Source organism: Ceratosolen solmsi, unplaced genomic scaffold, assembly GCF_000503995.2.
Source record: "Ceratosolen solmsi marchali unplaced genomic scaffold, CerSol_1.0 scaffold10, whole genome shotgun sequence".
Lineage (NCBI taxonomy): Eukaryota > Metazoa > Arthropoda > Insecta > Hymenoptera > Agaonidae > Ceratosolen > Ceratosolen solmsi.
The window spans coordinates 11,176,933-11,203,731 of NW_011948412.1; the positions used below are offsets into that span (position 1 = coordinate 11,176,933).

A 26,799-nucleotide genomic window follows, 5' to 3' on the forward strand; every position below is an offset into this window, starting at 1 on the left:
CGGCATTCGCGGAAACATGCCAGAGTAGGTAATTGAAGTAGTTATCTGCGGTGCGTAGCTTGGGAGAATATGAAATCGGTGAGGGAGGGAGGGGGGTGGGTGGGTACACGCGCGCTTACGCGACCACGACTCAGTCCGATTTTCGAGGATTGGGGGCGATCGTGAGGCCGAATAATTAGGAGAGCGGGGCCGAACGTAGCCGCCAGCCCCTATCTCGAAATTGAGAAAGTCGGTGGGAATTCGCGGGACTGGTCGTCGAGTGTCGCGCGCGCATTATATCAGGCCGGGCGCGCGTATGTGTACGGCGCTCGAGAGTGAGAGTGAGAGTGAGATTGAGAGTGAGAGAGTGAGAGAGAGAGAGAGAGAGAGAGAGAGAAAGATTGGAGAGAGACCTAACCTACAAACCGGGGGAACGCGGCCCATGTATCAGAGTGTTGAGGAGCGCACGGCCGGCCGTCCGCCGCGGCCCCGGTGATTCGCGAGCCGCCGAAGTTGAGAGACGGAGTCGCGGGAGCCCCACGCTGCTGTCGCCCGGCGCCCTTTAAGCCCCGTGGATACGCAGGTAGGCATCCAGTGGGAGACTCGGCTCTACGAGGGATGACGGCCAGCGGTGAGCACGAGGGCGTTCGCCTCAGAAGGACCAAGAGCGCGACCCGCGCCGAGGAAATTCAGAAAGCCGAGAGGATGGCGCGCAGGTCTCAGCCCGACAAGCCGTGAGTACAGTCAAGTGCGATAAACGCCTGGGAGGTTCACGCCTTTGCCGCTGCGACTGTGACCGCTCGCCCGCGTCACCGTGACGCGTTACATGCTCTCGCTCCGTGACTCCGACTCCCGGCCGCACCTTTATTTCCGCAATTATCTTTCGTCTGAGATGCGAGGTCGTTTCTTTGTCGGGTCGGCGATCTGGTTAAAGGACTCCCGCGGCCGTTTTGACGGGGCATCCACGTGCGATTTACGGGCATATTTCCATGCTCGCTCGTACGGCACGGAGTTCCTTTCGATCGATCGATCGGCCTCCCAACCTCCACGGCCTCTTTGTGTCAGCCTCTTGTGCGCGGTGATATTGGCAAAAGGTTCTATTAATGGATTATGATAAAACGTTGAATAATACGCGCGTGTACGGAAAATCTAGCGGCGACGTGGTTTATTGTAATTCAAGAAAAGTCTGAACCTTAACCTCTCGCTATACTGTCAGCGAATCGGAGCCAGCGGCTGCTTTAGCAAACTAGCTTCTTCCTTCATTGCGCATGCGTGTGTTATGGATTCATTATGTCCCTCTTGCGCTTATTGTCGCCCCCCCCCCGCCCTTACCCTCACCCATTAGACCGCCACCACCGCGTCGCTCGCTCGGCCGCTGACACACGTAAGCGCCGCGCACACGCGTGCATATTTCGCTTTTACATTAATTTTCAATCGCGAAATATTTGAAAAATTTGAGGCTGTTTGAATTGAATTGAAAATAAAGTTACATTGTTTATTGGTCTTATATAAGGAAATTCTTACATAAACCGTAGCAAGATGTGAATTTTCAAGGAAATGATCCGACGATATATCCGAGCAATAAATACAACTACTCTGGCTATTCGATTTATTATCCAAATTTGGTAATAACTTTAGTCAATCTCGTTAAATTTACGGAGAACTAATTTTAAACTCGAATTTTGTTTTGGTTTCTATTCTACTTTTCGACCTTCTTTATGTATATGGGAACTAATTTACCAGCGGTTTTCGTAAGGAAATTACTTCCGATGCCTGTTCGTTTCGGTTGTCTAATTTCTTATTTTTGGATAACCAATTTTCCGTCCTGTTCATTGATGAAGTCATCTTGAACAAATGCTATACAAAATCTTAATATATTTCATTACGGTACCTTGACAATTAGCATTTAAAACTGTATTATATTATGGCTATAAAAATCTCATTAAAAACAGCAAATTTAATAAATTTACTTTATTGATGCAAAGGCAACAATTAATTATAGATCACTTTTATAGTAAGTGAATATTCAATAATCAATCTTGAACTTTGTTTATAATGATATATATATATATATATATATATATATATATATATATATATAGAATTGAATGAAAAAGGATAATAATTAAATGATGATTTTTCAGATAGGCATAAATGTAAGCTAATAATTTACTTATGTATACTTGAATTTTAATATCATTAAATGATTATGTAAACGAATTACGTAATCATAATAAACGCTAGATTCATATGATTAATTTTAAGTGCATACTATTTAATAATAATCTTAAATAAATTATGTTTATAAAATTATAAACTTGTAAGAATTCTTGGTATTTTATATAATAAATATACTTTATTATTTGGTATTTTGCTACATATATAATTTAATTAATTTTTCTTATAGAAATATTTCGATACTTATTAGTGAAAAAAGTGTTTAAACATAAAGAGAAAGGCAGAAGTTTGAGAGAGAAAGAGAGAGAGAGAGAGAGAGAGAGAGAGCACAAATAGGGAATCTAGCAGAGGGAATTGCCAAACTGGAGATGTAAATAGATACAGGATTGGATATTTAATTTTTTTTAAAGATCTTATATATTACTAAATATTAGCCATGTAGTTCGATTAAAGAACTTCCATTACATGAAGGAGAGTAAACAAGTATGTTACATAATCTTGGAAAGGCTTGTTCATTTTCGATGGAATACACCGAAGATATACTATACCATAGACTCACCTCTTGTCGTAAATTATCCTTAGTATTTCCGTTCACGCCTTTTCATTTTCATTGATTTATCGTATATAACATGTGGTACACCTAGTTTCACATATAATACCGAAGATGCAGTGTATGTGTTGGAATATTTTTCGATATGTGACGTACCATTTTGGGTTGATGGACATTTTTGCATGTTTGATACATTCGCATGCATGGGAGGAATTGGGAACGTACACATGCATATTCGTATTCATGGCAACAATCGCAAAGTCGAACCGAGACATGAATTATTCAAAGTCAAATTGTCGTGGAGGAATAGTCACTACTGCAACGAGTGCGAACTGCTAAAGTATAAGGCCCAGCGATAAGAGAGTGCGAGAGTGTTTTGAACGACAAGTGTGCACACGTGCTGTCTCACCACCACCCCCCCCCCCTTACCCACCCACCGCCCTTTCACACTATAAAATAATACACTGTATTTATAAATGAAGGAATGCAATTTACGACTAAAAATGTATTAATTCTTGAACATTTAATTTTGTTTTTCATTACTATTTAATATAAGATTTTATTGAAGCATATCGAAATAATTCAATTTCATCCAAATTGTTTCAATAAAATTTTAATAACAAGTTGAATTTATAGAATAATTAATTCAGTACAAATGATCATCAAGTGTATTATTTCAAATTTGATCTTTTAAATTTGAATTGAAATTCATAAATATTACTTTACAAACACATTTTACATGACAGGCAATTTTTTATTTTATTATGTACGTGACTTTAAGACGATAACAATTCTTGGCAATCATGAACTATCAAAAACTAGTAGTAGCATTTATTTTCGAATGGTTCTTAATTCAATCTCATTAATTATTAATTTTTTTTACGACGTATTTGATAATATGTGTTTAAAATGACTTGTTGGAACTTTAAATAGCTTTACGAAATATTAGCTTTAATTAATTTTAGCTTATTTAGTTTATTACATTATTTTTGTATTATATATCGGAGATTTTTACCAGATTTCTTTTACAAAATAAATATTACTTATCAATTTGACAAGTCTTTAATTTACTGTTTCACATTATTTTAATATCAAATTGATCGGAATTTTTATTCGAATTGGAAAATAAATGATGAATGTTTTGAGCAAATACAAAGCAAATATTTTACTCACTTCTACTTAAGCACCAATTTTCACACATTTCATATTAATTTCTAATCTATCATTTACTGTATTTAATTGAATCGATTATTTAATTATATATATATATATATATATATATATATATTAACTAAGGACTGAACGATATTTTTGTATCTTCATTTGCTTCATCTCCTGTAGATGTAAATAGATGTAAATAATTGGACATAATAATGAAATATTTTCATAAAACTGCTATAGTACTTTCTCTTCCTGTTGAAATTCATTAATGAGATATATAGGAAACTAATAAAAGACAGCGCAAAAGATAGAAAGAACGAGGGAAGAAATGCGCGGGAGTAATTAATTGTAAATAGACCATTTTCTTTAAAAACATTTAGACTTTTAATAAGATTTTCTCTTTCAATATGATAATTAAACATCATGCTTTATTTAACTAAAGTTTTTAATTATATTATTATACAGACATTTCTGTTGATAATTAAATATCTGGATATCTGAGCATGCTTTTTGTGTCGCATACTATTGTACTGCCTATCTATTATCATAGAACGATGTGAAAACAATTTGTTTTCACGACTCTTCTTTGTTTAGCATAGCGTTTATGTAGGTTTATGCATTAATATGGTAGTCTGTGTTATTTGAATTTTAAAGTGGAACTACTTATCAAGAGAGGTATAAATTTTAAATATAATATAAGTTGTTATGCACAATTGTATTTGAGAAAATGAAGATTGTTTCTCTTACCGCTCGATGCAGAAGATATTTTTCTTTTTTATCTCTTTTCATCTGTTTATGAAATTAGACAGATGCTTTAGTATTTAATATATATTTAATTGTTAGATAAGATAAATGAAGAAAGATTTAAGTATTATAATAAACTATTTACAATTCTGTTCAAGTCTGTCGTCTCTCTATTTTTCTCTTTCTTGTCTCTCTCGTCTATACTTTTAATTTTATTATACGATTTTTATTATTCACCGATTCCTTTAATATATGTAAAGCTTGAGCCATGTATTAAATATGTACAATAATTATGATTAAAAGTATTATTTTAGATAGAATGTTAATGTAAAAAACAATATTGTGCTAAATAATAGACTACGCTTTAATTTCCTTTCTATATGTTCTTAAAAGTTAGTATGCACATTCTCATCAGATTCATCGATTATGAATACATTTCATGCAAATTTAAATGAATATCGAATAATTACATATATACATGTTTTTTACTAGCAATAGCAAAAGTCTTTTATATATTTAAAATTAAGCATCGATTACAATTTCTGTACAAAAATATGAGTTTTGTAAAAAAAAAAGTGTAAATTATTTTAATATATTTAATTTATTTTTTTTTTTTCATTAATACTAGAAAATGAAAGTTAATACTATAAAAACACATGTTGTTTAACGTTCGTATTACGATTGAGATGTTATTACTCGAAAAAGAAGTACATAATATAAGCGATCGATAATTTAATTATAACGAATATCTTCTATGAAATATCAGAATTTTACTCAATTTAATCAATTTTACTTAATGTAGGTGATAATAAATTGCGTAATTACTGAATAAACTCATTGACCTTACAATAGATTAGAATCGAAGCATTAGAGCTGTGTCTTAATTAAAAATTGTACATCCTTTCGCTTACATGAAATTAATGTCTTATCATTGGAATTAATTTAATTGCTCTACTATAAGAATATTAATATTCTCAAGATATTAACTGGGCAATGACTGTTAATTTTTAATGGCAACTCAAAGCGAATACCAAATAAATGTATTTTTCAGACAGTTCATAAGTGGTGGTAAACGGTAAAACTTTAAGTCAACAGTCCCTTCGCCTAATTATGTGTACTGATTATTAGCACATTTTCACAAGTATCAATAATATTGATACCTTATGTTCGAGACAAATTTATTTGCTAAATTATATATTTTTAGTTTCATGCAAATCTCCCAAACAGTCTATATTTTCAAGTGCTATATTTCGTATTCGTTAATTAGTTAATGCTTCATTTAACTAATTAATTAACTTTCTTTTAATTTTATTTTGATACGTTTCGCTTTCATTTGCTTTATTTCCCTTGATTTTTCTTCTTTCAGATTTTCTTCCTCGTTTTGTTTCTTTTTAGTGTATTTTAGTATTTTCACTACATGATAATGTATACGCTTTTGCTAAGCAAAACTTCTGGATCTGGGCATAGAGAAATTGAATAAACTACTACATATAATTAACAAATTTAATTAATCTAATTAATTTTGTTAGGTTGTTAGTTGATTAAGTTGTTTCGGTTTATTGAGGGATGAATGTAAAGCTTTTGAAAAACGAGACAAGAAATCCAAAGTACCGCAGTTTTTCATACGGGCAGACATGAGATATTATGCATTAAATACTCTTAATATACAATTTAATGACGGATTATGATAAATTTTTTCTAAAATAGCTGTATTTTTTAATAATTATTTTCATTTTTCATCTAAAAATTTTACGTTTCAGCATTTGTTTGCAATAATTAAGGGAATATATATGTATAAAAAAAAGTTTCTTAAATTTAGTGATATTGATTTTATTAAACAATTCTAAAAAAATTCGTTAAAATCAAACGATATTATGATTCGTCGTGTATTACTTTTCAAATGAATCTAAGTCGTATATCATTTACAGTCATATAATCATTTATATTTACTTAAAAGATCGAAGATTATGATATAGAACGGTTTAATGAAATTTTTGTTATTGTCCAATATTTGCTGGAAAATATTAAATTTGTTTATATTTAATGTTAGCAACATACTGAAGAATACACATGAGTATACATTTATATGTATTATAATATTATATAAAAATTTGTATAATATAACTTTTATCTATAATATTTTTGCGATGAAAGTTTTATATATTTATAAAAATAATAGACCATATAATATAACCATATAAATTAAATTAGTTATTTTATTGTACGGTGTAACTAGTGTAAAAAATATTAACTCTTACTGTTTTTATCCCGTATCATTTTTATCTTAAAATTGTTGCAAAAAATTAAAAAAAAATTATTGTAAATTTTGAAACAGCTTTTCATTTAACTTGGTAAAATTACCAGAGAAGTTTGACAAAAAGTTTAAAAGCTACGGAATTGGTTAGATCGTTCAAAAGTATTTTTACAGAAATATAACAAAAATATAATACTCTTACACTTTAAACTTTGTAATTACAATTTCATTGGCATTTCTTTTGGTGAATATAAAGCAGTAATTTATCAACTTTATTAATGACTTCGACAATCAATAGTTATATATTAATAGTCTTATGTTAATGTTTTACAGTAGTGAATATGAATATATGCAAAAAAAAAAAAAAAAAAAAAAAAATTAAACTCATCATAGGGTTTCATAAAATGATCATAAGTATTTATGTACTCGGCTGTAATACGATATTTAATGTAAGAATCTTTGTTATCCGATAGTTACATAATTTATAAATAATGCGAGAAAAATAGGCGCCTATAAGACGAAAAGCATAAAGCTAGCTTTGGGAAAACAACAACTGAGTAAAAGAAAAACTGCCAAAGGTACAACGAGAATTTTTTCTTCTTTCCTGTATAAGGCAACTCAGTGAGTAAAAATCCAAGAGGGATTTATAATGAGCTGCAAATAAGAGATCTACCGTTCTTGTGAATCAGTTTAAGAGGTTACATTACTCTTCCCGTTGTTCTACCTTCGAATCTCTCGCATCGCACCCCGAAAGAAAAAACAATCGTCAACTCGTTTTTCGCTTCTCCTTTCTTTCAACTCCGGAAACTCATTTTATGCTCCTTTTCTTTTCTTACTCACTCAGTCCTTTGCCACTCTTTTTCGCTCCTCATCCCCTGTCTTCCTGTATTTCCTTTATATATGTTTATATGTATATATATATATATATATATATATATATGTAGTTAGAAATGCAATGAGAAGAAGAGAGATTGAGGCATACAAACTGTAACATACGCACACGAATGGCTACGTGCACACAAGCATTTCCTTAAACGAACGGAAGTTATATTTACTTGGGGCCCTTGTTTGCCGAGCACTCCTTGTTTTCATCCAACTTTGCAATTAGACGCAGGATAGGTGGAAACGTAGTGAGCCAGGAGACAGAAAGAAAAAAGGGTTATTTTTCTTTCCTTATTTAAAAAATATTTTTTTATACGCTCTTCACAGTGGAATCAAGGCAAAGAGATGTGCGGACAAATAGACAGATAAATGGACAGGCAGACAGATGAAAAGAAATAGATAAGAAATAGAATAGACAAGAAATAGATAAATAGATAAGGAAGTATATATAAGAGATAAGTCGATCTTAGCAGTGAGTATATATTGAATTTACTATTTTCCCGTGACGATTTACAAATTTCCAGCCATTTTATTTAAATACATACTTTGATTTTCAATATTCCACAAATCAGTATACGTATGATTTACATATTTAGCTTAGATTTGTAAATGTAATAATTTTTAATGAAGCAAAGTGTAAAGTTTTTAAGCTTCATATGTTCATAGCTCATAAAAAAAAAATACAAAATATCTAGAGCGTAGAATTATAAGAGAATTAATGAAAAAACATTCATATATAGTATATATGTACTGGGCGAGTTATTAAATAATATTAAATTATATTTTATAAAACAAATTTATTATATTTAACATTCGTTTAATATAGACTAATGGTTCTTGACTAAAATATTCAAGCATAATTGATAATTAATGGAAAAAAATGAAAAAAAATGTCCAAATACTTATTTAATAGTTTTGAATAGAAACTGAAGAAATCATAAAGAATTTTCATAAATTATAATGTTGACGAATAAAATATGTCATATACACATTTTTTTCATTTATATTCAACAACAGTTCATAAATAATTTAATAATTCATATGTATTTAGGAAGGGAATGTTTAAATGTGAATTATTAAATTACAATTAGGTAATATTTCATTTTGAAAATAAATTGTGGTTAATATAATTAAATTTTATTACGATGATAACGATTCAAAATGTTTATTCGGTTTATTGATAATTTATGCAAAATTTCGTAGCATAATTATCAGATTTTAGAAAGTAGCTTTCAAGCTTTTGTATCTAGAAGCATTTTTAAATGTTTTAATTTAATAAAATGATTTATGGGTAAATATAAATATGCACCGTCGTATTTCTAATAATTTAGATTGTAAATTAATATTATTATCTATTCATTTGGATAATTTATTTATGTACATAATGTATGGATGATTTTTTTCATCTGTAATGACATTCTGTATTATATTTACTGTTGTTTAAAATCTAATATTTTAGAATTAATTTATATATGCTTATGTAATTATTGTATATAGATTTTTATATTTTTATTATATATAGATGAAAATACTAAATTTAAATTAATAAATTTTTCAGCTTTACATGACTCGTATTTGATTTAATTTCTTAACGACATATCAAATTAGTGATTATAATGTGTCTAAATAAAGTGTTTACAATAATTGATTTATTTCTTTAAAAAAAATACCTTTTATTTATTTTGCCGGAATTTAAAAATGTGAATACTATGAATCATACGTGCTTTTTACATAGCAAAAGCAATTTTTATTACAAAAATTGACACAAAGGGGCTTAATTAAGATTTAGAAAATTTTCTAAGGTTAAAGATTTAAATTTATAATTATTATTAAAAATTGAAGAAAACTTATTACACTATTTTTTTTTTCTTTTAATGAATTTTCGTTAAATTTTTTAATACTCTTCGTCACTATTCCAATGTTATAAATTTCGAATCATTAGAACTTTATTTTACTATTCTTTAGAATTATACTTTAAAAAGAAAACTTAACAACAAAAAACTATGCTCGCTAGATGAATTTAAACAAATTTTCACCAGAATTTCTAAAGAATATTGTAACGTATTGTAACTGTGTCTACGCTTTTCCCTATGAACATCAAGATCCGTTCTACCTTATTCCGTTTAGTATTGATGGTTAAAGGCAAATGGGTGTTGCAAAGCTAGGAAAATATATAAAATTTAGATAATTAAAAAAATTACTAGTGAAATAATAATTTTAAATATTCTTCTATTATGAGATTTATATAATTTAGTTGATCTTACAAAATATTTTTTTTTTTTTTTTTTTTTTTTTTTTTATAAAAACTCAACAGAGAAGTCTCTATGCTTTTGTATTTTTGTCAGGCTATTCAAGAATGATTGACATACGACAATCCTTCATAATTTATTCAGATTTAAAAATATAAATGTATCTCGATTTATTTTAGAATTGGATATAAATGGATTCCTCTTATGAAAATCCCTCCTATTATTAACATTCATCACAAATGATCATCGAATAACAATTTTCTTATCTTTTTTTTTTTTTTTACTATTATCAAAGACAACTATCTGAGGTATAAAATATAATTATTTCAATATTGATCAATATTAGCGTATTAGGAAGGATTCTTTGTGATTAATTAATTAGTATCGAGGACATTTTATAAATTGGAGTATAAATATAAATCTTTTTTACCATTTAAGATGAGAACTAATTGTAATATAAAATTTATATAACTTAAAAATATAAGATTTACATAAATTACAAATAGAACAATTAAATAAGCAACTCACAGCGAAGTGGAGATAAATTTAGAAATGCTATTCAACTTATTCTTTTACTGTAGAAGAACCATTATTTAGCAACGTTTGTTTATTGTCTAATGAAAAAAAGGAAAGTAAATCTAAAAAGATAACCAATAAATCATCATCGATCATTAAATTACTTAACACACTTCAACTAAAATTATACAGAAATTTGTATGTACCGTGTGTATTATGTAAAATAATCGCAACTTTTACAGCGGTTTAAATTGAAATACTTCAACAGAATTTTTCCAAGTGTCCAGTCATTAAACTTTTACTTAAATATTTGATATTAACATTTATGCTTTCATTTCAAATTATCTAGATAAACAAATTATAAAATATAAAAATTTTGCAATAGTAAACCTGATACTTTATCTAATTAAAAAATATAAGTATTTTATAAAATTAAAATAAACATTTTATATTCTGACAGAAGAATACTACTTCACAGTATAATAATTATTTCAGTTATTTGATGTTTATGACTAGGTAATGAAGGGATTTTGTAAATTTTTTTTTTTTTTTTTTTTTTTTTTTTTTTTTTTTTCTAGAAGAAATTATACTATGATTTATCAAATAATCAAATTTTCGTCCAATTACTATTATTAAAAAATAATTTCTTTTTCGTTTTTCACGCTGGATTAAATCTAAAAGTAATGCAATAAAATGTAATAGGATTTCTGCCTCTCCCCACTTCTCCTGGCAATATGGCAAATAATTAGTATTAAGCTAAAAGTATGACGTACCACAAAAAGTATCGCGTATTTTCCTGCTTTTTCTCTCGCTTACTTAGATCCTCTATTGAGCAAAACTTTTAATTTCTTGCTCATTTAACAAATACACACACACACACACACACACACCCCCGCGCGCGCGCACACACACACACACACACACACACACAAACACACACACACACACACATATGCATATATACATATATCTTTACCTTGCGCAATTCTATATACAATTTACATGCACATCTATTTAATTATTCGCTCAGTCGATATATTTCCTTCGTGTTTAAGCTGCGGGATCGTCGCTGCAGGATTAACTTGTTGGATCTTACTTATTTTACATTGAACTGTATATCGTTTTTCTGCTCTGTATAAAGCACAAAAAGTATATACTTTCGTGCAACATATGGACTACTCGGCGTATGGTTATTTTATTTCCTTTATTTTGTTTCGATTCACTGGATAACGGATAACGAATGTGAACTACATGGTAGATAAATTGTTTTCTTTTTCTGATAGACCGAAGAATATAGACGTAGGAAACTGTTGTGATATGAATTTTATATTTCATTTTAATTTGCTGTACATTTTTATATCGTTATTGTAATATCCCTGCCTACCTAAAATTCTTTCAGTAATATAATCTATAATATAGTAGTTCAAAGGAACATAGAACGTTAAGGATAAGAAGATTAAATGTAATTAGATTGTATTTATATTTATGTAATTAAAAGCATTTATAAGGAATGTTTCTTTAGAATTTTCCTCAATATCAATGATACAACAAATATGTACAAATGTGTTTTTTAAAAATCTTTTTCTTTTTTAATATTTATCAATTCTTCGTGATCATATAGATTTTCTATATAATATATTACTAAATTATTCAAATAGTCTTTCAAAGTCTCTATTTGATTATTTAAAAGTTTGATCAATGTAAATGTGATTTATTTTTCTTTATATCTTTTATACACATTATACTTGGCATTAAATTCTTTCTTAATATAGTGAAATTATTGAAAAATAAGTAGTATTCTGTTATTATGTTATTAGTATTATTTTGCTTGTTCCATGTATAATATGTACATGCATATGTGTAATATGGTTTCCGTGAAAATTGCCTGCTCTATTAAGCGGTAAGTAGAATTGCTGTATATTGACGTACTCGGGAAAAATAAATGAAAGCTTTTTTTATTCGTAAAAAGCAATTTACATAAACGAAGAAGCTTTAAAAGTAATGCAGTGGGTTCGAACACCTGCTAGGAAAGCACAGCGGTTGTTTAAATACATATATTCAGGACTGAGGAAATTCCCGAATTCAAGATATGGAAGGACTACATGTATTACGCTTCTCTTCTCAACCTTTTCGAATATTATCGTCACTTCCATTTTCACGTGCGCTCTTCTTCGTTTTTCTCACTCTCCAGATGCTCGTTTTTTTTTTTTTTTTTATTCTTCTCACCGCTCCATTTTTCGATATTTTGAGGCAAGAGGAAAGATAGAGCTAGTATTCTCGATTTCCTCTCCCGAGGATGGTGAATCTCGCAAAGAACATCAGAAGTAAGTGCTTCCGTTCATGAGCACTCTCTTCTCACTCACTCACTCTTTATCTCTCTGTCTCATTTTCGCCAACCTTTGTCTCTGTCTTTCACTAACTCTCACTATCGTTGTCCGCTGGTTCGTGCACACACACACACACATATACAGAGAGAGAGATAGATAGAGAGAGAGAGAGAGAGAGAGAGAGAGAGTCTCTCTCGCTCTCTATCTATCTATCTCTCTTGTTGTGATAATATCAAGTATTATCTAGATATTTTCAAAATGCAAGAAATACCTTTGGTTTAAAAGAATATTAGCTTTTCATTTACTATGCAATCTTATCAAATAGTTTAAAAAAATTCCTATCATAGCTGTTTTTTTTCGAAAAAAAAGCACCATTATTTTATATAAATACAGATAAAGTGAAATAAATTTAACACACAATAAATATATGAAATTCTTATTATTTCTGATAATTGTTCAAATTTATGATAATTATTACTATTGTTATCGAGGAATTCAAAGTTTAATATAAAAGTCTTATCCGAAGAATCGTTTCGATAAAAAAATGTATCTTTATTTTTGTATGCTGAAGAGCTCGCAAAAGCATGTTAATCTTTTTTAGTCATGAATTCATAAAATTCAGTCAAAAACAAAACTTAATTAAAATTCCTCGATCATAGATAGTTTTACTTTCAAAAAAGCTGTTATAAATAACAATAATAAGAATAATAATTATAATAAAAAAATGAATAAATCCGTTATTAAAGAGGGTGACAAAGGAATTGTTAATAAATTCTGCGAATGATTATCGACGTTATCGGTATATCTTGTATTACATAATTTCGAAAACATAAGGGAAAAAAGTATCTTTAGTCTGACATTTTTGTGTTGTTGGGCTACTTACGTTGAGAAGGAAAGGAGAAAGAATAGAGTCCAGGAGGACGTGCAGGTCTCTCTTATTGCGCTCGTACGGAAACAAAAGATTTGGCACCTTTATCTTTTACGAGAGGGGAGCTCCGGTACAGAGTTGCCTTAGCTTTAAGCTTTAGCTTTGGCCCCTCTGGGATTTCATCTCCTCCCCTTCGTCCCACATATATCGCATAAACGTTGGGCAGCTCTAGCGCTGCTGCTAAGCAAATAGTTGTCGTCGACGCCGCTGGCGTCTTTCTTTAGACCCTCTTTGTCTCAACGCGACAATCGCAATAAAACCGTTAGGCCATTCTCCCTGCCTTGCTAAATGGAAATTTTGCAAATTAACGGGCATAAGTTGGTACGCGTGCCTGTATTTAGTTTCATAATGTCGAGAAATGAAGAAAATTCAATTTTAGATTTTCACCGGCAGAGCGAAGAAGCGAATGCGTATAACAAGGGACTATTGCATTAAAAGTCGGGAAAAGGTTAATCTTCACGTGAGATCTAAACGGTGGGGCGTAATCGAATTTTTAATGTGGAGGAAGGGGCGGTGTTATCGGGGTTAGAGTGCTGCAAGCGTATAGAGAGAATTTAAAAAATTCATAGGTAGGAATGTTTAATGAAATTAGATACAAAATTTGTTTCGAGCAAGTAAACTGTTATTGTCGCATAAATATTTGTTTTAGCGTCGTATAAGTTTAACTAAGGAGAATATTTAGTGCAAATATTTGTATTTAACGGAATACGGCTCAAGAATTTATAAACAGAAAATATTTGATTGATTTTATAAAGTAAATACTTATCGATGAATGTTATGAAGATTGACTGTACTGTTGGTACTGTCGAGCTAAGGAGTTTGCGAATATTTCACATTTCTTTTAGATCATTTAGATTTAATCTTAGATTTAATATTTTAGATTTAATCTTTGTGATCCAAGAGTTTAGGGAAAATTGAACGAATGAAAATGTTATCAAAACATTTCTTTGATTAATTTTAATTGTGAACGATCAATCAAATTCAGCTGCAATCTTTCAACGAAATTCGAATATTAATTGTGTCTTGATTGGAAATTTAATAATCACAAAATTAAGTATTAGATAACAAGAGAATTTTTAAATACAGATTATATTCTTCATGAGAGTTCATGTTTGAGACTTTTTCATACTTTCTTTCATTTTACTCTTATTATGGCGATAAAACGAACATTGAATAGTATTCATATACTCTTGTATTATCAAATTTTGTCGTATAAAATATTGCCATTTATTTTTATGCAATTACGATTCAAAGCTTATATATATATATATATATTTATGATTCTTTGGCGACGCAATGGCAATTTTGCATTATTATATATATCTTCAATATAATTCATCGATTATAAGAGTAAACATCATTAATAAAATATCAGCAAATATCATTATCGAAGAAATTTAGTTCTCCAATATATCCAATATATATATAAGCATTTTAAATGATTGTATTATAGCACATCGTTAGCATATACATATAATAAAAAAAAAAAAAAAAGAAAAAAAAGAAGAGAAAAAAGAAAAAGAAGCACTTCCTTATATTCAACAATGACAAATACATCACGCGCGTCAACATGTTTTCATTGACATATCATTGCTTGATATGTTGTTAGCCAGTACAATTAATGTGTGTTTTTGAAATTAAATTTCGCTAAGCAAGAAATGATTGATTGATATTGCGATCCCATTCAAACGAATTAATCAATTAAATACAAAAATGTTCTCTATACCAATTAATTCTTTATTGAAATAGTTAATATTTATTGATATGAAATTTAATGTACGCCCGATGGTATAAATAACATCATTAAATTAAATATTGTAATTATAGCCTGACAGGGATACTGTTTGCGTTAGCGATTATATTCGAGCAACAATGGCGTAGCATTGCTTATGAACTTACAAAAATACTCATCATTATTGATTTTCAGTTGCAAGAAATAAGCACAATATAGACAAATAAAATCCATAAATATATCCGATACGTGGAAATGTAGGAGAGATATGCTTGAGATTGAAATTGTTGTGATTTTTAAACTATATATATATATATATATATATATATATATATTTGATATAGTATCTAGACTTGAAAACATTTAAAATTTTTTAATGACATTTGACTACAATGTAAGCGACTGAACCAGCAACGTATTCTTAATAATACATCGTAGAGATTGATTATTTTACCATTTATAGCTCTCATCGTAGATTTTAATATATATATAAAGATCCTTTTATCGCTAAAAAGTGCTACCAATGTTCTCATGAACAGTACGTAAATTATTTATCCAACAAAAATAGCGAACGAATAATTCAGTAGGTACAAAGAAATTGAAGCGTAAAAGTCGAGAGACAGGCATCTCCAATGCCGGCATTTTTATCCTTCCATCGGGGCTGTCATTCATGATCAACGATGCAAATCCAAGGCGTAAATTGGTTTTCATGACTCACCATTTGTATTTATTTCATGTGGCTCTTTCGCAAAATCAATATGTATCATCCTTGCAAGTGTTTACTCGTCGAAGATCCAGCATATGAGTCAACGAATAAAAAATTTACGACCGTTTGATTTTTCGAAAATATTCGTATGCACACGCGCGCGCACGCACGCACGCACGCGCGCGCGCACACACACACACACACACACACACACGAACGAACGAACGAACGAACGAACGAACGAACGAACGAACGAACGAACGAACGGGATTTCCCGCTAGTTTGCCTTCTGTCCGCATAAACGTACACGTGCGTTTTGAGAATGTAACCCCGAGGCTCGAGCCGAGTGTGAGTGGCGGCGAGGGGAGGGGATTTTGGAGGGCGAGGGTCGTGACAGGCGATTTAAAGCGAGCGAGAAGCACACTCGCGCTTCAGCCCCTGACAATTATGCCAAAACAGCGTGCAAGCACTCCGGTGTCACAAAAAGCACGATTGTCTTTTATTTCGAACTGGCGGGAGCAGTCAGCGATTCGGTCATTATTTCTGCAGCGGTGGCTCGGCCGTTTGATACACGCAGCTGTAATCCTTGGATCAGGGCTTTACTTCGTCGCTGGTAAAATGCAGCCGGAGAGCGAGGAGAGTGTCAAACTCTGCCGCAATCGTCCGGTGCTTTGTGAAAGGCTCCGGTGCTTTCTCTATTGTACGTCCAGATCGTCAGATTAGATGAAAGCTGCGGAGCTGGTGGCGGTGGCGGCGTCAGCGATGGCTGCATTTTGCGAAATTCAATAAAAGCGCGAACGGTCGAACGACAGAGTGAATTTCGATGCTGCGAACAATAGTCGGAGTTGCTGGACGCTCCGGGGACGATGGTGAGACACGGCGGTGAGGGTTCGGTGAGCGGGGGAAGTGGTGGTAAAAGGTGGTTTATTTCGCGCGATTAATTGAGGAAAAGTTTCGGCCCTGGAGAATCACCGGAGTTTGAATGTTCGTTATGGAATGGCGCGGGGCTGGATGTGCAATGTGCCTGTAGACGCTTACACACACATACGTTGGCATAATTTTGTAAAATTGTATATAACGCTGTAAAGAATCTGATGGAATTAACAAATTAGAGTGTGGGTATGCTGAAATGGTATGCAAATTTAGCTCTGAAAAGAGATATTTAAAATGTGTATTCTGTTATGTATGAAATCATTCATTAAATTATTTCATGCGTATATTTGTTCCAAGAGCTAAGTAAAATACCTTGAAAATGTACGAAATTTGTGATACTATTTAGCAGTGCAGAAATACAGTTTAGAATATCCAAAGGCTTTTCATTACTAATGAGTAATTTTGACTTAGTAACTAGTATGAGATCGGTTTTATTAGTATTATCTTGTGCCCTTATATTATATCTTAACAAATATTGTATTATTCGCTTAATCATTTAAATACTAATTACGCCTTTGTTATCCAGCCAATTCAAATTCAGTCTTGCACGATTTAAAGATATTATTAATAAAGCAACAGCTCTTAATAAAATATTAAGATATTTATTATCGTATGCTTTTTATAAATTGCTTCGTATGAATTTTGCTTATCGCGTTATTGATTAATAATTGTATGAAAAAAAAAGAAGAATTAATACAAATATTCGAACGTATGATATTATTTTTTAAGAGATAAAATTTGTACTATAAGCGTACTCTAATAAGTCCAATATAGTAATCATTCAAAAAATTTGTTATACTATTATTAAAGATTTACAAATCCACGCGCGCGCGCGCGCGCACACACACACACACACGCACACACACACGCGCGCACACGCGCGCGCGCGCGCATATATATACATATATATATATTCGTATATATATATATATATATATATACAAAAATCGTAAATTAATAATATAATTTTTATTATATCACTACATCATATAATAATTCAGCATTAAAATAATATATACAATAAATGTATGTATTGTTTTATTGTATTTAGAGTAAAGATTTTCATGTTGTATATAATCATTTTTAAAATTTTAATTTGCTTTCATTTATAATTAGTTGTATATATTTATTAACTTTATTACAAGCATAAATTATTAGTTAACGTATTTGATAGAATTATTAAATAAAATTATTGAATAAATTATTAAATAAAAAATTAAATAAAAAATATATATATTATAAATAATAATTTAATCGAGAAGTTATCGTGATATGTGGTAATTATTGCACGAGATATAAGTCATGATTTATTGAAAATTAAAAATCGTTTTTCAATAACTAATTGGAAGATCTTATTTTCCGTAAAATATTGTCATTTTAAATACTAATTATTTTAACGTTTCTGTTACAAAGTCTACGAAATTTAACAAGTCTTATTTAAAATTAATTTTTTTCTTTGTAATACCATTTATTTTTTTTTTCAGAAAATGTTAGGCTTTTTATTATGTAGGTTTCTTTATTTATAAATTTTCATTATATATATATATATATTTTTTTTTTTTTTGTTTGGAATTGAGGAAGTAGATTTTTTAATGACCATTTAATTCTTTCAAGCTATGTTATAATCATGCAAGTATAAAGGTTTCTAATGACCTTCCGAGTGCGAAAACGAATGAGAGAGTGATATTAAGATTTAATCTATTAATTTTCTTCAGATTAATCTTTTACAAATCTATTATTGGAGAATAGAAATAATAAATCTTCAAAGCGATATGTATATTATGAATAGTGTGAATTTAGTCGTTACGCTATTAAAATAAATGAAAAATCTATACGATTCAAAAGAAATAAAAACAATCACGGATACGTAACCGACCAATTTCAAATATGTTTCCACATGTCGTGTTAACATGAAATTGGTACCCAATTACGTCACATTAGCCACAAACTCACATTATCTTTTCATATTTTACTTAATTATATTCCTCCACATTGTTTCATGGTGATCGTAATTCGCAGTTAAATAAGCATTTAGATAATAAATGACTTATAGTAGATAAGGCGCGAATACATGCATTGATGCATAATTGTTCATGACAATGAAACGATGTATTGACAGTATGAGAAAAATGCTAGTAAGCTCCCGTATTAAAAGCAAGGACTAAGGGTACTAAGGGTGCGCCGAGACGGGTATGAGGAAGTTTTGGCGATTATTGTTGCCTACCAAAGAGAATTCGTGACGTCGACAACTCTCTACTCCCTCTCGTTCTATTAATTATCGCAATCTCCCATAAATTTTGAATGCACGAGCGATGTTCCGGTTGTATATAGGCTAGGGTGAAAAGCGCTTGAGCTCTCGCAAGGTAATTACTGCGGCCCTGCGAATAGCATTCGCGAGAGTCGAGGATTTAGGCGCCAGGCGCCTCCTCCTACCCTTTTCTCCTCTTGACATTGCGAGCGAGTCGACACTTAGACGATATACGAACGAAAGGGGAAAGATTTCTATGAAAGGACAAAGTTGGCGATGAAGAAAACGATTAGTGCGAGTGTGTTGTATGTGATGTAGCTTATCGAAACTTCTTTCAGATTGTCCGTAATGTAATTACTTTATGTTGCTGCAGTTGAATTTACAGTTTTTTTTTTTTTTTTTTTTTTTTTTAGAACATACGACTATTAATTCGCAATTCGTTTATATATACATAGACGGAGAAGCTATGTATAGGAATGGGCAAGTAAATATTTCATTCTACGAAAACATTAAGTGAATCAGTGAAACGAGTCTGAAGTTGTTAAGTTGAATGTATAGCAATATGTATACAAACGTTAAATGGACTTGTAAACATTTTTTTTTTTTAAGAGAAAGAAACTAAGAAAAAACATAGGTTAAAGAGTAGGTTCAAAGGATCTCGTATTTCTTTCTATAATACTATATTATAATACTATATATATATAATATATATTTCTTTCTATAATAAGAAACTGTATTTCAATCATCAACAAAAGCAATCATATTTAATTTTTAATTATATATCATTATAAGCAATTAGAGCCTTTTATATTTCATAATTATGACAATATTCTTTTTAATATATAATACGATACTCTAATTTCAGAACTTTTACTTTACTACAGAATAACTACACGTACATTTCGAGTACTGATGATTATTCATAATATCATTATATAAGATACTGTTTTAACTTATGGATCAGAAATTTTTATCAGTAAGATAAAGATCCATACAAAATTCAGATATACAATTGGGTACCGTGAATAGAGAATTTCAGTCTTCATTTATAATATTATTAAGTCTAATATTATCTTATATGTTTATTATAGAATAAATTGTTTAACATATGATTACATTTTTTTTTTTTTAATATTTATAAAGTCATGTGAACATTAATTTCAACAAGATACGTACAATTATATTTATAGATATAATAATCCGCATAGGATATTTATATGAATAAAGATTTAAAATATGATTTATATTGACAATGTTCATGGATCGAAATTGTATAATATTAATATTATTTTTATTTCAAGTAGTTATTAAATGAAAATATACGATACTCTTAATATATTTCTTATTTGATGCAATTTGCAAGCGTATCCATTTATTCGAAAATATTTTATTTGTTGGCTTAGCTACGAGACTGAGAAGTGGGAGAATCCTCTTTTTCTCTTTTCACTTCAAAATAGCTTGACGGATATATAGTTGCGCCGGAGCCCCGTAGTTTTTATTCGTAATTGCCCTTTCCACTTTCTCGCCTTTTCATAATTTTGTAAACAGCAGACAAATGCTTTCAAAATGCTACACCAGTATGGTGACATTCTTAAAGCTATTCGTTCTTTATTATCGCAGTAATCTCATTGAAATTACAAAAGAAAAGTTGGCTCATTGGTAATGAGTAATTTATATATCTTCCAAATAATTTTTAACATACATTCACTTCAAAATCTTATTTCTGCCTTCTTTATTTAACAATTATATATAGCGGTAAATAACTTTATCATGATTTAGATCTTATTTACTCCGCTATACTACAATAATTCCCCAAACTATAGGCCACTTATTATAAGCAATACTATTTCAAATTAAAAATTGTACATATGTACGTCCATATTATAATAAATATAATTACATAAATTCCAAAACATAAATATTTACATAATATATATGTGTCTGCTTGAATAATAAGTTAATATTCATATAGTATATAACAAAACTTTACTAATCAACTTTAGTAATCAAATATTTGGAAATAGATAAGGAAGCGGTAATTTAGTAATGCTCTTAGTCGTAGCGAATATATGTCGTTTATAATCAAAAGAAGACTATTCTAAATATAAAAACGCTATTGACTATTATGACTTTTTCTTGATTTCGAAGATAAATGTAATTTTTGAAATAATAATTAACGATAATTTTAGAACTCATTTGTCATTTTTCAAACGGCACATCTTCAACGCTTTTTTAATTCATGATTATATTAGTACAAGTAAATATTTTTATTCCATTTGACTAAATTTACTTATTTTTATATACAAATTATTCGTGTAAATATTATGTCTCTGTAAATTTATTCTCATATTATTTTCATTCAATATGTAGTCTTAAAAAGTTATTCTGATAATTAATTATTAGCTAAATATATTACAATTCGATAATGTTATGTTACAAAATTAAGGAAAGAATACCTGAAATCCATAAAATATAACTTTAGCCCTTTCATAAATTCTATTAATTTTATCTTTATTTTTTTTTTTTAATTCAAATAATTCCTTAGAAATATGACATTGTATTTGTATATCTGTGGGAGCAATTAATAGTAAAAACACATATTTTCAATAAAGACGAAAATTTTATTTTTTTTTTCTTATTTTTTTTTTAAAGGAAAAAAAATAGTTTACTTTGAAATTCATTGATTCATATAGCACTTATAAGTGTTCGATATTGCTGTATCTTCAATTTCATATAAATATTATACTTATTCACACACCCATATGCGCATATGAATCTTTTTATAAAGATTTTCGGTATTGTTTTGAACGTGTATTAATTAGACCTAGGATATCTTAATATAATATAGACCTAATACCACAAATGTAAGTCAAAGTGTAATTTATTCGCGTGTCCGTATGAGCCTTGGCAAGCAAGGAAATTCCACTGGTAATTAATTCGAATTAATTATACGAACGACGTGGCATAATCCTAAAGCCGTATCCCTCTGAAAACAACGCACGAGAGTATCTTGCGCATGACTAGCACTATGGACTGATTAAAATTTAGCTCAGACTAAAATGAATTGCCCTTGAAAAATTGGAATGAAAGAAAAACGGAAATCCCTCACAAATTTCGGCAGTTCGCAAATGCACTTAACAATTTCAATGGTTAAACGCATTCATACATTTGGCTTTTCTTAGAAAATGGTCACGCTTTTCACTTTCAAACTTAGCTTTTGTATGCGTCTATTGTGATGTCGACTTTATACACCGCAGTTCTTACTACCTATATAGTTAACCATTGCTCTGTCTTGCTCTCTTTCACTCTCATGCCATTCCCATCTTTCTCTATCGCCTAAGTATAGTGGAGGGATACTTTTCGTAAGTACGAGTATCGAAGTAACAGTAGGATGACACGATGAAACAAATACTTGAATAAAAGCAAAAAAATGAATGAAGCATACGTATGCGGATAGTTTTGTATCGAGAGAGTAGATAAAAAAAATTAAGTACATCAAAGCTTGGCGATAATAAAGTATTTATGACCAAAACAAGTCAGATTTGTTATCTCTTTAAATTTAGATGCCAAACATTTTAAACAGTTTTAATTCATTTATATTTATCAAAAATTTTTATCTTAAATGAAACTTAGATGGAATGTTTTAAAAAAAACCTTTTAAAAAAAGGAATTCTTTTGTTTTTTGTAAAGTGAACGAGTCTTCAATAATTATTCTTATGATTTACTAGTTAGAAAAATATTGATTAATAATTATATATTTATAAATTATTTTATATAATATTATTGTTAAATAATTTTCACCAAATTTTTCTCACTTGAGCAAAAGAAATTGATTTCTTTTGTTTTTGTTTTTGTTTTTTTTTTGTTTTTTTTGTTTTATTTTTTATTTAAATGAAATTTACAGAAAAAATTTCAATTACGATACAATTGAAATAGTACAAAATGTAAATTTTTATTCATAAAGTTTTTAGTGTAAGAGCTATCTTATTTTTTAATTAGAGAATAAAGTATTTTTAAAGGCTTTTTAATATTATTAAATCGTTGTTATTTAATTCTTTTCAATATTCCATAAATTCATATATAGCGAGAATAGGCATATGCGTAAATACATACGTACACACGTACACTTGTAACATCCCGTAGACGCGCGTACAGAAAATCGAAGTAAGCGCAGACTCAAATATATATAAATAAATACAAAGTTAACGTATATTAATATATATATATATATAAATATGCTTAGATAGATTTCTATAGATAAGTGGAGGGTCGAAAACATTTTTAACGTTTCATTTTTTTTTTCTTTATTTTTTTTTAAAGTGGATTTAAACTTTCTGCGTGGTTAAATAGCAAAATTAGTAAAAAATTTTGTAGGACAAAACTTGCCTTGTGATTTTCACTCTGACACGCAAAGTTTAAAGTTAGACATGAATGTATCTCATCATTGTCTGGAATATTTGAAACTCACGTTGGATGCATTGTAGAAAAATGCTGAAAATCGCAAAAGTTGTGTAAATCTTTTAAAAGTCTAAAATTCACAAAGTCATCTGTATGATAAAAACGTTAAGAGCAGAAATTTAAAAAAATGAAATATGCTTTCAGATATTTTTTTGTATTTTTTTCTTGTCTTTGTAGTTTGAATCTTTCAAGGATGTTTTGTCTTAATATTATTAAATTTAGATTATCTTCTCCATTTGAATATCGGTAATAATAACAAAACATAGGAATTTATAAATCTCATGATTTATTGAGGAGAAGAAGCGTTTATTAGGTGTAATGAAATAATTCTATTCATATGTATATATGAAATATTTAAACAGTAAATTAGATAAGAATTTAAACGGTGAAAACATTATTATAAGAAAAAAAGTATTTTTATTTCATGGTAAACTGATGTTTGAATATTATTATCATTAATTATTCATTAAAATTCTTATAAATACAATTATTAATATGTCCTTTAAGTATAATGTTGCCTAAATGGAAAAATATATGATTTTTTTTTTTTTTTTTTTTTTTTAATATAAAATTAAAACGTTGTATTAAAATATATAATGTTTTTTTATATAATGTTAAAACGTTAAAAATAATATGTTAAAACTTCAAATTGCAATTTGATCAAAACAGCACTAAGCTGTTAAAATTTTAAATATTTTTTAATTTAAAAAAAAATGAGGATGCATTCAGTTATTGTTTCGTTGAAAAATACAAAATTGTTTGTAATAAATATTAAAATTATGTGTAATTTTTCAAGTTTGAAAAATGCTGCTGCATATAAATATATTATACAATTCAAATAATATAATAATAATGAAATAATTCAATTTTCTTACATTAAATATTCTTGTTCGTTAATATTACTTTCTATCGAGACGTAGATTTTTTAAAAATTAGTAATATGGTAATTCAATATATATATATATATATATATATATGTATTAATTTATATATTTTGATATTTTGATATTTTGATACGTGACTATCAGGCAGATAAATAAAAATTGTTACATAATTCTAAAGATTTTATTAAACACTTTATAAAGGCCGTTTGTATAATGCATTCATTCCGTATATAATAATGCAAATTCAGATCATTTGTTTGCAACTGTAAAAAAATACATTGATATTATCTACTTAAGGTAATGTATGTATGCATTACCTGCTCAACGTAAATAGTAGAACTTAACGTTCCGAAACATTATTCGAAGAGGGGCTTTTACACAGGATGTGAAACAAAATACGACATTATGAATACATTTCATGTGAAAATAAGTACTTTAGCTTTTAAAAATGCAACAAATGATCCGCCATGAATTAGCGAATTATTATATGTCGGAGTCCTGTCTCAACAGATATAAATACATTCCACTCCTGCAAATGTAAGAACATAAGCGTATTACAGTTGCTCGTAGATAAACTCGACGGCGAATATCTCAGGCTGCAAAATTTAAAAGACGCGCAGCTCCAGCAACAAATTTCTATTATTAAGCCTCATGCACAAACGAAAGGCGCATGTGCAGAAAGTGCTTTTAAAGTGCTACCAGAATATTATATATCCGGAACCAAGCAAGGAATACGCCATTTATCATTTCGTACGGGTGCTTGCGTCAGGAGACGCGGCGCACGCCGCTTAAATATATCCGGCCATCCGTCTAAGATCGGTCGGTCTCGAAGAATTCGCTACTAGATGGTTATGGCACGCGTAGAGGACTATATCGTCGCGTGGAATAGTCAAGCTAAAAATCTCGAGCACAGCTTTAAATACGAAGTGAAGGATTGCTCGAGTAGATGTGCGGAGGAAGGTCGGTCGTCCTTATGAAAACTTTTTATATCCAACGTCGTACAGGCGATGCGCGTGTATTTGCCTTTTAAAATTTCAATCTCTAACTTCTTCACAAGCCCCGCAGCCGCAGTATATCCTTCGTATCGCGCGTAACAGCTATGATTAATGTCCTGGGAAAAGCAGTTGCACCAACTTTTATGGAGCTTGACTTTTAACCTGACATATTTTATCCAGAGTAAATATTGCAAATATTTCTAGGCGTAAATGTTTATCGACTCATTTATAAATATTGTTATATTGGCTATTATTGTCGTGATTATCGTACGCACAGATTCGTGAAAAGCCGTGAGAAATGGGAAAAAACTTAAAATGCATTCAATGTACATTTCACCATTTATTGAATAACCGATCGTTAAAATAATCAACTCAATTATTAATAATCAAATAAAATAAAGTAGCCTCGTGTCATGAAATAAACAAATGTATGTTTTACTTAAAATTTATGATTGAACGAATCAATTAACTATCTATAGTGAATTAATAATTATAGGTTGAAAGATCATTGATTACTTGCTTTTTTAATTATAAAAATATAATAGACTTTGTTAATTATCGATTAAAATTAAAATCTCTGCATGTTTACATGTTTCATTGTAGAATAAACATTACTCGTTGGATATAAAAAAATTTTAAAATTCATATTTAAAATGGATACCTCAATGATTATTTGTAATTGCAGGCGTAAGGGAAGATTGAATAAAAGTTTGAAAAAATTGTTTCACTTAAATTTCAAATAACTGAATAAATATTTCTTGTTAAAGTTTGAGAACCTGTTGAATATCTTAATAGTATCGATTTTAAATTAATGTAAATAAATATTTGAATAAGGCTTAGGAATATTACTTTTGTAAAAGATAAAGTTGTGTAAATTACAAGTATAATGTATTTTTAAAAAAAAAATCTTTTATAAACGGGAAATATATTTTACGAAAGAGACCTTTGAAGATTATATATATTATACGGAAAAATGTACCCTCGTTAAAATTATTGATGTGTATATATATATATATATATATATATATATATATATATATATATTTTCACTATATTATCTTTTTTTTCTTTTTTA

The 26,799-nt window shown here is 29.5% G+C and overlaps 1 protein-coding gene across 1 annotated transcript in view; it reads left to right on the plus strand.

Annotated features, from left to right (window-relative positions):
• Positions 1 to 597: 597 nt before the first annotated feature.
• LOC105364922 (diacylglycerol O-acyltransferase 1-like) overlaps positions 598 to 26,799 on the plus strand; it is a 108,952-nt gene continuing 82,750 nt past the window's right edge. Inside the window, exon 1 of the mRNA XM_011502962.1 lies at positions 598 to 713. Coding sequence (XP_011501264.1) covers positions 598 to 713 — 116 coding nt within the window. The remainder of the gene's footprint in view (positions 714 to 26,799) is intronic.